Source organism: Protomyctophum parallelum, assembly GCF_964188405.1.
Source record: "Protomyctophum parallelum genome assembly, chromosome: 19".
In the NCBI taxonomy this organism is placed as follows: Eukaryota; Metazoa; Chordata; class Actinopteri; order Myctophiformes; family Myctophidae; genus Protomyctophum; species Protomyctophum parallelum.
In genome coordinates this window covers 19,082,399-19,095,119 of record NC_139717.1, presented here as the reverse complement: position 1 = coordinate 19,095,119, position 12,721 = coordinate 19,082,399, and the positions used below count along the sequence as shown (strand labels likewise).

Below are 12,721 nucleotides of genomic sequence, written 5' to 3'. Positions count from 1 at the left end.
AAGTTACTCAACATTATTATTTTATTTGTGAAAGTGTACAAAGGATGGAGTAGAAACAAGACATTGACTCCCAAGCGGCATGGTTAATGGGGGAGGGGGGTGTAGTTCTATCAATTTCTCACCAAAATTAATCAAATGAATGCATTTCAATTATTTTTTTCCCCCACAATCCTGATATTACAATATCCGCTGAATTGAAGTAAACCAAACTATATATATAATTTCCTTTTTTTACTACAAAAACAACTCTCAAGGTGTAATCCAGGAAGGACTATACTGTCCTGCTTATAAGTGATCATTTTAAATATAGTATTGATCGCAAGATTGGCCCCGTATTTTCTTTAGAATAATTAAATATTGTAAAATTGAATCAGGACTGTGAAAGAAACAAAAGTAAATCTCCATGAATTGAAGACTTTATGGGCTGATAGGAAAATAAGTAATTTGTTAGCTGAACTACCCCTTTGAACTCAATTTGTTTCAATAAAAAAGGTACAATCCACTCAACTCCAATTCACAAATACGTTTTAGAATATAATCTATGCTACATTTGGCAGGGAACATACAATGTGATGCCAACAAACAGAAATGACCCAAGCTTGGTTTCATACACTTATAATCCACAATCAGACAGATGTGGCGACATCCATAGATAGACCACAAAAACGTAGATACCTCATTCGCCGCTGCAGTTCATTAGAGTAATCTTATGGAGGCTCTCTCAAGGGGGCGGGGCTGCGACTGGGTTTGCCAGTCAAATACATACAGTATAATGTTTTGGGGTCCTTGACATGAAATAGTTTGAGAACCACTGACGGAAACAGTTTGCAGTCATGATTTAGAAGACATGGCAGGTGGCACGGTGATTGGTTTAATTATTGTAACGCCCAAACCATGCACCTATGTAGGCTATGTATAATGTAACGGGTAGATGTTTTAAGGATTTAGGCTGTGGCACAAGATAGCCCATTTGATGGGGGAACGCCTCTTACACAATGCTAAATCCCCAAATTACAGATAGTGCCCCTGACGCAAGATAAGGCCCTATAGGTCTATGATACACAATGTCCCAGAGCCAGAGGAGGCGTCTACCCTTCTGTGTCGATTATATGGAAACATCTGCAGTGACAAAATAGAACACAGGTTCTCAACCCCTTACAGGTCTGTAACTCTGAGAGGGTACAAAAAACTGTCACGAGTTCAAGGACCACTTCAGCCTTTTTCAACCCATCTTCATAGAATTGATCCTCACTGACTCTCATTATAAAATGGCACCATCTTTGTCTACTCACTCGTCCCAGTGACATCGGTATAGGCAGGTTTGGTCTTTTCAAACTAGAATTAAACCGTTTATTTTACGTTTGAGTGGCGCTAGCCCCTCCAATGCAACTTTAACAAAACAAGGCAGCCCAAAGTCTATGGACTTTTGATGTTCGTTTACAGCAGTAGACATCATGTGGTACAATATAAATACCAAAAGAGTGAGGCACCCCTTACTTCAAATGAGTGTGATGGTTTGTGGCAGCCAAGTCTATGGACTTGTAATGTTTGTTTAGAGCACTTTTTGCCTGGAAATGTTTATTCATGCAAGAGCATAGAAACAGAAGACTTTGGCTTTAATAAAAGCAATCATAAAAACGGTTGAAAATGTTGTTTGAAATGACAAAACCTGCCTTCTGATGTCACTGGTAGTAGGCACACCTACTGAGACACAGAGTGAGTAGACAGAACTGTTGTCATCTTATTATGAACATTAGTGAGGACCAATTATATGACGATAGGCTGAAAATTGCCTAAGTGTTCCTTTTAACTATCACTGAGGATTTCATAGTAGTGGTTCTCAAAGTGGGGTCCGGGGACCCCCAGGGGTCATTGAGGGAGTTCCAGGGGGTCCCCAGCAAAATAAAGATACCCAATGGAACTGGGTCCAAATGAACAATATAAATCGGTGTCCCAGAGATAGAAATGCCATTTAATGGGGTTTAGTAGCCTAATGCATGTCAAACTGGGAGTGCTTGAAATTAAAATGGTATGAGAATCACTGCTAGAGCCGTAACAATATTATCTTATGAGGTTCCCTGGCATATATTGGGGTTGGGGTTGCTTGACATGAAAATGTCCGAGAACTACTGTCACACTGTACATTGGGATACCAGAGATGGGGAAAAGGTATCAAATGGGTGTCTGCGGGATAGTGTATATCAAACTTGGGGGGTGGGGGGGGTCCAAAAAGGTTGAGAATCACGGAAATATCCCAAAATGCATCAACAGACAGACGTGACAGAGGAGAGAGAGGCAGCTGGATGCAGTCAAATGGCCCTACGCTTGTACGTGCCTGACCCCATATCCCTAAACATTTTGATATACTTCATATAGCCGATCTACAGCGACGTGTTGTGAGCTCCTTGTAGGACGGTTATTTGAAGAATTTTGTCAAAAAGTGTTCAGATGTGTGGCGCTGCACGCTCCTGGTGTTCAGCTGCAGTAGAACTGTCCGGGGTTGGCGCGGCTTCGTTTCCGACTCTGCTGCTGCTCAAAGAACTGTCTGATGTCCTCGGGAGTCACCACCTATCAAGAGGAGAATATATACAGTATATTAACCCATTCTGACCTGAGGACGATTCTACAAATGCCTAATAAATACAGTTTTCTGAAAAACCCACGTTCCTGTGTCAGTGGTTCTCAAACATTTTCATGTCAAGGACCCTCAAAAATATTTTCATGTCAAGGACCCTCAAAAATATATGTAATTGGCCGCCGACCCCCATCTGAAAATATGTTGTTCCACGGACCTCCCAGAAGCAAAGATATGAGTTAAAAATGTTCGCTCTGAAAGAATATACAGTATATTACAAGATTTGCACCACATTTCCACGGTTTTTCAAAAGCTAAAGTATACTGTAACATAATGCTTAAAACACCAAAAGGGGTTCCCACCCAAAGTCGGGTAATATATTATTCCTTTGCCAAAACAATACAGTAAAATATTAATTGTTTACATCATGCTCCCTTTAAAGGCCCATTATGTATTTTTACATGGAAACTGACTTTGGACTTCGAACATGGTCCTAAATACGTATTATTTTTACAAAAGAAATATGGCGATTTATTTTTGTATTATTTACGAGTCCTACTAGACGGCAATACATTATATCTGGCCACAAAAGGTCACAGGATCTAGTGAATGTGACAAACTTCACATATTGAGCCTACAACTGACAGTATGGCCTCTAGTACTGTACCTAGCCCGGGCCAAATATAGGGATTGTCATACCAGACATGTCATATGTCATATAACCCAACGTGCTAGTCGGATATCCCCATGTATGGAGACTACTGTAAATATCCAATGAGCAACTCTCCCAGCTCCGATAATATGAATGGAAGTGAGTCTTCGTTACACTGACCTTTCCTTCCGCTGCGAACGTCTGGAGAAAGTCCTTCAACTCAGTCTTCATATCGTTGTATCCTGTCAAAACAAAATGCGATGCAGTAGTAGTAGGACTGTCCGACACGAATACTACGCACGCACGCACGCACACACGCTCTATTGTGTCATTCTCACCAATAAATATGTTTTAACTAGCAAATGTTCTACTGTATGTACAGTATATATCCCCCATACTTTATCTTTTTCTGCCTTTATTGATAGGTTGAAAGTAGACTGACAGGAAATGGGGAGAGAGATGGGGGGGGGAAGACACTCGGCAAAAGCCGTCGGTATTGGGAGTCGAACGCGTGGCACGCCGCCAGGCCTGGACGGTTGAGCTAACCGTCCGGGCCACCCATACTTTAGTTTGGCTTGTGTGTGTGTGTGTGTGTGTGTGTGTGTGTATGTGTGTGCATTCATTAAATATATGTATTAATATTCATGTTAATTAGTACCATGAATGATCTCCAGCTGTTGGACTCGGTTCAGGTTGTCCAGGGCTGACATCAGAGGGTCGTGGCCACTCTGGTCGTCGCTCTTTCCTTTGTTCTCATAGGCCAGCACAGTGTCCGACTCGTCCAATAGGAAACTGACTCCGCCGGTCGAGTACAACTCCTGCATAGCAACATGCAGGTTAGCACACACACACTTTCTGATGAAGACTATGATTTAGACCAACATTTTAACAATATAAAGAATTGTGTTCCGTTACAGCTACAACATCGACTTCCCATGGTTGTGGGAGCGAGTAGCGACGGGTCCTTGTGCACACAGCGACAGGTCGCACGTGTGTGCAATGTTCTAAGATTTCAGATTATTATGTTATTAGCACACATCGCTCAAAGAGCTTAAACATCAACATCCCATGGTTGTGGGAGCGACGGGTCCGTACACGGTCCAACGTGTGCGTGCGTGCAAGCTGCTGTGTGTGTGTGGGTGACTGTGTGTATAACTGAGCCAAAAGCAAGTAAAAAGCTTCCCTTTGTGAAACAACGCGTAGACCAGAATTGTGTGTATGTGTGTTTGTGTGTTTTGTAACTGTAACTACAATACTTTGACTGCTCAGTGCTCACATCCCCGAGTAATGCAGCATTCGCTGGGGTTGCTCTGCCTCAAATAAATAACCCACAGTCTGAAAATACTTTGAGTGTGCAATATCGGATATGGACTGGTGAAAGAAAGGTTGAAACTAGACCTGAGGACGAAATTAAAAAAATGTCTTCTAAATCATGACAATTTTCTGAAAAACCTCATGTTTCTATGTCAGTGATTCTCAATATTTCATGTCAAGGACCCCAAAGATTATATGCATTTGGTCGCTGACCCCCATCTGAAAATATGTTGTTACACTGTTACAGGGACCCCCCCCCAGAAGCAAAGATTTGAGTTAAAAACGTTCTGAAAGAATATCTATTCAAAGATTTGTGCCACATTTTCACGATTTTTCAAAAATAGCAGACCTACAAGCTCATAGCGCGGCATTCGGTGCCGCGCTATGAGCTTGTAGATCTGCTATTTTTCAATAGCTAAACTATAACATAATGCCTGAAACACCAAAAGGGGTTCCCGCCCAAAATGGGTTAAAGAAACAAAATCCACCATCTTTAGTTTACCTGACAAGAAGTGCAGGAGCAGAGTTTGGAGCGCCAGCCGGACGGCCAGAACACGGCACCCGATTGGCCGCTTTCTCCACCAATGAGCTTTAGCTCCTTCAGCCTGCACGCCAGCTCCTGACGAGCTCGTTTAGAAGGAACCTCGTTGCGGTCGCTCTGGAAGACACAAAACAAACAAGCCGTCTAATTATCTGCTTTTGCTAAAGAATTTATTTCTGATGTCGTTGTAGTGGTGTAACTTCCAGGGTCTTGAAGTTCTTGCCGGAACTCCCAGAAAATGTAACGAGGGATATCTGCGGAGACTGCTGCACGGCCGAAGAAATTTAGCACCTGCATTAGGCTACTTCACGCTTTCCCAAGTCTAGGGCAGTGGTCCCCAAACTACGGCCCGCCTCCACATTTGGCCCAGCCCCCTGAACAATAGCCTTCTACCGTGATAATAAAATATTACTTTATTCTCGCTCATTCCGTCGAGTCTCGCCTCCTCTCTCTTTCTCGCTCCCTCTCTCTGCCTGTCTGTCTGCAACGGTCTGCACACGTCACGACACACGTTAGTTCAACAGTGGCGGCGCGCTCACTGATCAACCCCAAAAAACGAAACAAAGATTTCAGCATCAGCTGTACACTTACGTTTCCCTGGAGCGCACACTCACTCAGCACACATTTTACAACTGGGATGATGATGCTGTGCATTGCTGTCGCTGAATCCACGGAGACAGCAGACACAGAACATATGGGGGACTGCGCCAGTGCGCCTCGTCCCCGACCCCAAACACGGTAAACTTGTTGTTGAAAAATAGCTTCCAATAGCTTGTTATTTTGCGTCGAGTAGCGCTGTGTGCAGGCCAGGCTACATACATCTCCCACGTGAAACCTGGTATATTCTTCGTCGTACGACGTGGTGTGTTGCATTCTGAAAATAGCAGATTTACAAGCTCACAACGCGTCGTGTCCACCACACGTTGTGAGCTTGTAGATCAGCTAGTTTCAGCACATGGGAATATACAGGCTGAGCCGTTTAGAAACTTTCCCCGTCACAATAAAAGCACATCAGCTTTCACATGTTCATTCCATATAAAGAAAAGACAGGAGCAAAGTGGGCAAAGATTAAGAATTCGGTGGCATTTCACATTGCAAAAGGGTGCAGGAAGAGTGGGCACGTGGGCACCTCAGTGTTAAATATCCTTATTGGCCATTAGGTTGAACATGCCCATGCAGAAGGCAAGGGGTGTGTCTCATTTCTGTTTCATATTGCCAAATGATAATAACGATATGGAAAAATGCACTATGTATAGAGCCGCAGCCACTCCGTGTCTCATACTCTGTGTCTTGAGAGAGAGTGCAGTGAACATTCCAGCACCCCACTCCCCCCCTCCCCTCACACATGCACAGATCCTTTAGTTTTAACTCAAGACAAGACCACTCACTTGTTTGTAAAGATACAACTGCCTTGCTGTTGTATCTTTAGTTAACCAAACTAAAATCCAGTAATCCACACGTGTCAGAAGGCTGTGTTAACCAGGAACTACTACATTACACTTTGACTGTAAAATGTCCTATTCATACCACAATCACAAGGAAACGGTGGTCCTGCTGCCATGAATTATATGTTGCACACGTATTATTTGGCGAGTATAATATACTGTATTTACACCTGACATGCTCATCATGAAGGATTTTGCAGTGTGTGTGTAACTGTGTATACGTGTGTGTGTGTGCGTGCGTGTGAATGGTGGGACTTACAGTCGCCTCCTCTGTGTTGTGCAGGCTGGTCGAGGCCTGCTCCACCACCACTCCTCTCTTCTCCTCCTCTTTCTTCACCCCTTTCTCCTGCTTCACCTCCTCCTCGCTTCTCTCGCCCTCTCTCTTCACCTCCTCCACTCCGTTCTTCTTCTTCTTCTCCTCCTCCGTCTTCACCTCCCTCTCTCCGTTCTTCTTCTTCTCTTCCTCCTCCTCCTCCTTCTTCTGCTCCCTCTCTCCGTTCTCTGAGCAGGCAGCTGAACACCCTGTCCACACAGTCACAAACCTTTCTTTACAATGCATACATAATACATCACATCACAATGTACTTGGTACTAACAACACCAACAGAGTATGTAGACTAGAGGGTATGCACGTGACATCATCATCAAACCAGGAAGTTATGCGGGAACGCCTACTGACATTGAGTGCCAAAAAACTACTTTCTGGCCTTGACAGCCCATACATCCAAACAGAAAAGTCCAAAATGATTGCATTAAACGACGTTAAACTCACTTTGCCACTCGATTTACCATTAACTTAATGCATCTGCATACTCTATATTGTAAGGCCACAGCCTTATGCCTCATCTGCACAGGCAAGGAGCGGTTGTTCCGACGGAGATATTGCACGAAAGAATCTGTCCTGATATGGAGCGCCAGCCATTGCGTTGCGACGTAGCCTACGCCAATCAGATAACCAATAAATAGTAGTGTGTAGATCAAACAGAGACTCTGCAAGCGAATATAGGAGGGGTGGAATAGGTCGCTCGCGGTACGTCAGGACAGTCTCATTGAAAAACATGTATTCTAATGACATTTCATCGTGCGCTTGCTCGCATCGCTGGCAGTGTGGATGGGGTGTTAAGCCCATGGCCACCTAATTCCAACACAACGTGTTAGTGACTTTATCAGGACTGTGTTACGTCCTGGTATGGGAACTGGCACAACCGACAGCGAGTAGTGCGATTAGCAGAGTGCATGTTGGGAGGTGGGTTGGGAGTGGTGCGTACCGCGTAGTCAACTCAAAGCCCAGCGCATCATCAAGGACAAGCACCACCCCAGCTACAAACTGTTCAACACCCTGCAACGACCGTTCCTTGAACCTACCTGTGGATTATATACCAGGGACAAGTGACTTGGACTTAGCTCGTCCAAACCGTTATATATAGATATATTCATTGATTTCACTTAATTCAAATATCACTTATTTTTGTTTGTTTTGTTGTGATAATCCTCCCTACTATAAAGTGTGCTGACCATATAAGGAGTTTCCTCCCTGACCCCAGTTAACTCCTGGGGTCAAAAAACCGTAGGTTTCGCTTTTGGCTAGGTGGTATCTCAATGGGATAGTTCCAGCCACAGGAGCAATGTTTGGAACTATAGCTGAAAAGAGCCAGTAGATGTGTGTGCGGTGAGGATGAGGAGCAGGTGAACTTGGTATACCTTTGATGTGAGTGGTGTACTTCCACAGGAAGGACTGTTGGTTCATACACGTCGAACAGACCATCTCCTGAGTCTCCACTGAGTCAGGAACTGTACAGCCCAGGTGCTAAAAACACACACGCACACACAGTATGAATTTCCCCCTGCAGCACTAAGAAAGATCTCACTTTTTGTACTAAATAACATAGAAGAATAAACTGCCCGGGTTCTGAAATGAATACTAGCATTGTGGCACCTCTATTTAAATTTGCTTTTGTATTCACAATTGTGTCCTGGTCAAACTAAACACGTTTGTTTTCTGGTTTCGGGAAGGGTCTTGCTGAACCAAAGAAAGTTTGGCGAGGACGGAAAGGTTTTACACCAACCATATTATTATTATTTTTGGGGCATCTGTGAACAGTTTGAGAAACACAGATCCACAACACAACAGAATCGCACTCTCAGTAGCAGCGCAGCACACCACAGCCTACAGTAGAAGGTGACTCAAACACACTGGGGAAAAATAAATGTATGCACGCATAGTAGTGTAACAACGTAGTCTGCGATGACACGATAACGTCATTAATTATCGTCCAAAACCTATTAATATAGTACTCGGGACGATAAAATTCCAACGTGCTTTGATGTAACTTTTCACCATTTCTGGCGACAGACAAACAGTGGTCAAAAGTGTGTCAAGGGAATTGTTCATTCAATACTAAATCCTTTTTGTAAAAGGTATGGCTTAATGTGAAAACTGAAAATAGATTATTTTAAATGGCAGATCTACAAGCTCAGCATATAACATCAAATAGTTGTTAAAGTGATGTTGATGCTATATTAAGTAGTGAAGTACCCACGACGTTGAGAAGCACAGCACTAGTGTAATGTCATCCATTTGCATACATGTGCGTAGTGTAGGGTGGCCAGCAGAGGGACCTGGAGGCACTGCAGGACAGTCAGCAGCTGTTCAGTGTGTATCGTGTATTCTACAGGGGATAACAGACTTTACTAATTAGCGGTCAATTAGCAGCTAATTAGGCCGCGTTTTTTGCATCACAACTTTCTCTACACAACACATTTTAGTCAACACTTTTCCGTTTGGCTGATACTGATTGCTGATGATGACCACAGGGAGGAGCACAGGTTCTAGCCTGCCGCTACCGATTGAAATCATTGATATCACAATATGGAGCTTCTTTGAAAATAAACAAATAATGTAATGAATAGAGATGAGGCATTACCCTGCCGTGAAACCAGTCCTCACAGATGATACACTGAATCATTTCATCTTCCACCTGAGAAACACATGGTCAATATTACCGATAAGGGTTACTAATAATATAAGCTAATGCACAAGTTATGATAGGGTTATAACTAATGCTACGATTACATACTCATTGTGTATGGATTATTAACAACGCTTACGATATATTTTCGGTTAAAAAGGTTTATCTGGTCATCATCATGGCAATACTACTACTACTACTACTAATAATAATAATAATAATGATAATAGTACCGGGTCCTCTGGGTCAGGGTAAGGTCTCTTGCAGGTACAGTACAATCCAAAGAAGTTGTGACTGTATTTATTAGCGCCGTTTGACTGCTGCTTCTCCTGAAAAAAAAACACACACCATTACCAAGACATCTCTGTGCGTATGCACGCGTGTGCGTGCGTGTGTGTGTGTGTGTGTGTGTGTGTGTGTGTGGCTCTGTGCATGTGCATGGACTCACTGAATATAATTTACACTCCAGATCAGTGAATCTGCCGTTCCCACAGTCACAACGGAAGTTTCTATCAAACAAACACACACACACACAGTTGACAACATTGATGACCATTATAAACAACATAGGGGTGGGCAATTCACCGGAAATATATGAAAACCGATATTTTTACATAACCAATAACCCACTTAATCTTGCTCATATAGGTTAATCAAATAATATATGAATAACATATATGAATGTATCAACACAACATAATTCTAATAGACGACTTGGCGGTTGACGCGGTATTATTAAACTTTGTCGTTCAATAGTGATGTACAAAAAAAAAGGTAAAAAATAGCCGATCTACAAGCTCACAACACATCGCATAACAACGCATTGTAAGCATGTAGATCTGCTGGTGGCTACAATTTAGGCATTTAGCAGACGCTCTTAATCCAGAGTGACTTGCATTAAGCAAGAACAAAAACATGGCGATACATCATAAACATAGAACATATGAATCATACGTAATAATTGTACAATAAATAATACTAATCACCTTTTAGTGTAGAGTTCAAAGAGGTCGTGACCTTCGTGACATTTATAAGAGCAGGCCAGACAGATGCCGGCTGGGTCAACGTGCGCGGGCGTGCACGTGTTACAGGCATACAAGGCCTGACGCTTCACATAGCCCTGGGAACAAACAAGCACACACACACACACACACATACACACACGATTGTCAAGAGTCATTAACTTATTATATTACGACGTTTCAAGCTTTTGAAGATCCATCTGTTTACAGAGTGATATTTGCCAGGACCTCAGTCAACGTCACAGGATAAACATAACAGCAATACCGTAATACACTTCGGGACCAGCGATTCCCGACAGCCTCCTTTACTTGGGAGCCCAGTGTTGTTTTTGTCGACTAAATTGAATAGTTTATTAAGACAGAAATGTAAAAATCACACTTGAGTGAAGTGAGGAGCGCTCTTATCATCATACATCACATTCCGTGCTCAGCCAATCAAATCATCGCTACGGGGTAGGGTACACACATTGCTCAGCCAATCAAATCATCGCTGGTACACACAGACACACAAAGCTGAGCATAGGAGCCCCTCAAAAACACCATTTAGGCCTGTTACCTGTGGATATAGGAGTGCATTTCTCTTTATTTTGTATGTTATGATAGGTGTGTTATGGTGGATAGGATATTGTTACTTGTGGATAGGAGGCATCTCTCTTCATGTTAGATGTTATGGTGGATATTGTTACTTGTGGATAGGAGGCATCTCTCTTCATGTCAGATGTTATGGTGGATATTGTTACTTGTGGATAGGAGCATCTCTCTTCGTGTCAGATGTTATGGTGGATATTGTTACTTGTGGATAGAAGACATCCCTCCATGTTAGATGTTATGATAGCTTGTTATGGTATTGGTACCTTTGTGGATGTATGAGGCATCTCTATGTTAGATGTTATGATAGCTTGTTATGGTATTGGTACCTTTGTGGATGTATGAGGCTCTCTATGTTAGATGTTATGATAGCTTGTTATGGTATTGGTACCTTTGTGGATGTATGAGGCATCTCTATGTTAGATGTTATGCTAGGTGTTATGGTGGATATTGTTACTTGTGGATAGGAGCATCTCTCTTTATGTTAGATGTTATGATAGGTGGTGTTATGGTGGATTTGGTTACCAGTGGATAGGAGCATCTCTCTTTATGTTAGATGTTATGATAGGTGGTGTTATGGTGGATATTGTTACCAGTGGATAGGAGCATCTCTCTCTATGTTAGATGTTATGATAGGTGGTGTTATGGTGGATATTGTTACCAGTGGATAGGAGGCATCTCTCTTTATGTTAGATGTTATGATAGGTGGTGTTATGGTGGATATTGTTACCAGTGGATAGGAGCATCTCTCTCTATGTTAGATGTTATGATAGGTGTTATTACCAGTGGATAGGAGCATCTCTCTCTATGTTAGATGTTATGCTAGGTGTTATGGTGGATATTGTTACCAGTGGATAGGAGGCATCTCTCTTTATGTTAGATGTTATGATAGGTGGTGTTATGGTGGATATTGTTACCAGCGGATAGGAGGCATCTCTCTTTATGTTAGATGTTATGATAGGTGGTGTTATGGTGGATATTGTTACCAGTGGATAGGAGCATCTCTCTCTATGTTAGATGTTATGATAGGTGGTGTTATGGTGGATATTGTTACCAGCGGATAGGAGCATCTCTCGTGGTCTGATCCTCCTAAAACAGCAGAGGCTTCCTCCTCCAGCTCCTCATCTTCCTCCAACACCTCCACCAGAGACACCGTGGCCTCTTCGGTCTCCTTGTCCGACATCCCTCCTAGTCCCAACTACAGCAATGATACTGTATGAAAATATAGAACTGTTAATGTAATCCTGCACAGTGAGTGTGTCTGTGTTTGAACTGAGCACAGGAGAAAACAAAAACACAACGGTCCGTTCGGAGCGCGGGAACGGCTGTCAACTCGTACAATTATAACTTCCGTTTCCTGGCTTCAAAATAAAATCAAGTGTATTATTATTATTAATATTATTATTACATGATGGATACGTAGATTCTAAGACGACACGAAAAAATACAAATGCCATGTACACCTCATAAATTAACTAAATAAATAGATAGACAAAATAAAATAATCATTAAATACATAATATAAGTTATTTTGTTTTTTATTTCTTTATTTTGACGACGAGCGCAGTGGTCGCTGGGTGATGACGTCGTCAAAACCAGTCTTTCACTTAAGTTC

The 12,721-nt window shown here is 42.5% G+C and overlaps 1 protein-coding gene across 1 annotated transcript; it reads right to left on the bottom strand.

Moving 5' to 3' along the window:
- On the bottom strand, positions 1-12,418 carry LOC310877039 (putative E3 ubiquitin-protein ligase UBR7). Its single transcript, XM_083790692.1, has 11 exons — positions 12,161-12,418; positions 10,483-10,616; positions 9,945-10,005; positions 9,730-9,825; positions 9,452-9,505; positions 8,229-8,334; positions 6,787-7,049; positions 5,044-5,199; positions 3,886-4,045; positions 3,408-3,469; positions 1-2,568 (listed from the first exon to the last, which is right to left on the bottom strand). The coding sequence occupies exons 1-11, from the start codon at positions 12,287-12,289 to the stop codon at positions 2,476-2,478; spliced, it is 1,314 nt and encodes a 437-aa protein (XP_083646818.1). The 5' UTR covers positions 12,290-12,418; the 3' UTR covers positions 1-2,475.
- Between the last annotated feature and the right edge of the window lie 303 nt (positions 12,419-12,721).

Bases quoted from the DNA above. Each gene is read 5' to 3' on its own strand.
- LOC310877039 (XM_083790692.1), bottom strand. From the start codon at position 12,289: ATGTCGGACAAGGAGACCGAAGAGGCCACGGTGTCTCTGGTGGAGGTG. The intron at 10,006-10,482 runs GTGATTAGTATT...TTTGTTTGATAG, and splicing joins TTTGAACTCTACACTAAAAG to AAACTTCCGTTGTGACTGTG. The intron at 4,046-5,043 runs GTAAACTAAAGA...GTTGCTATGCAG, and splicing joins GCTCCTGCACTTCTTGTCAG to GAGTTGTACTCGACCGGCGG.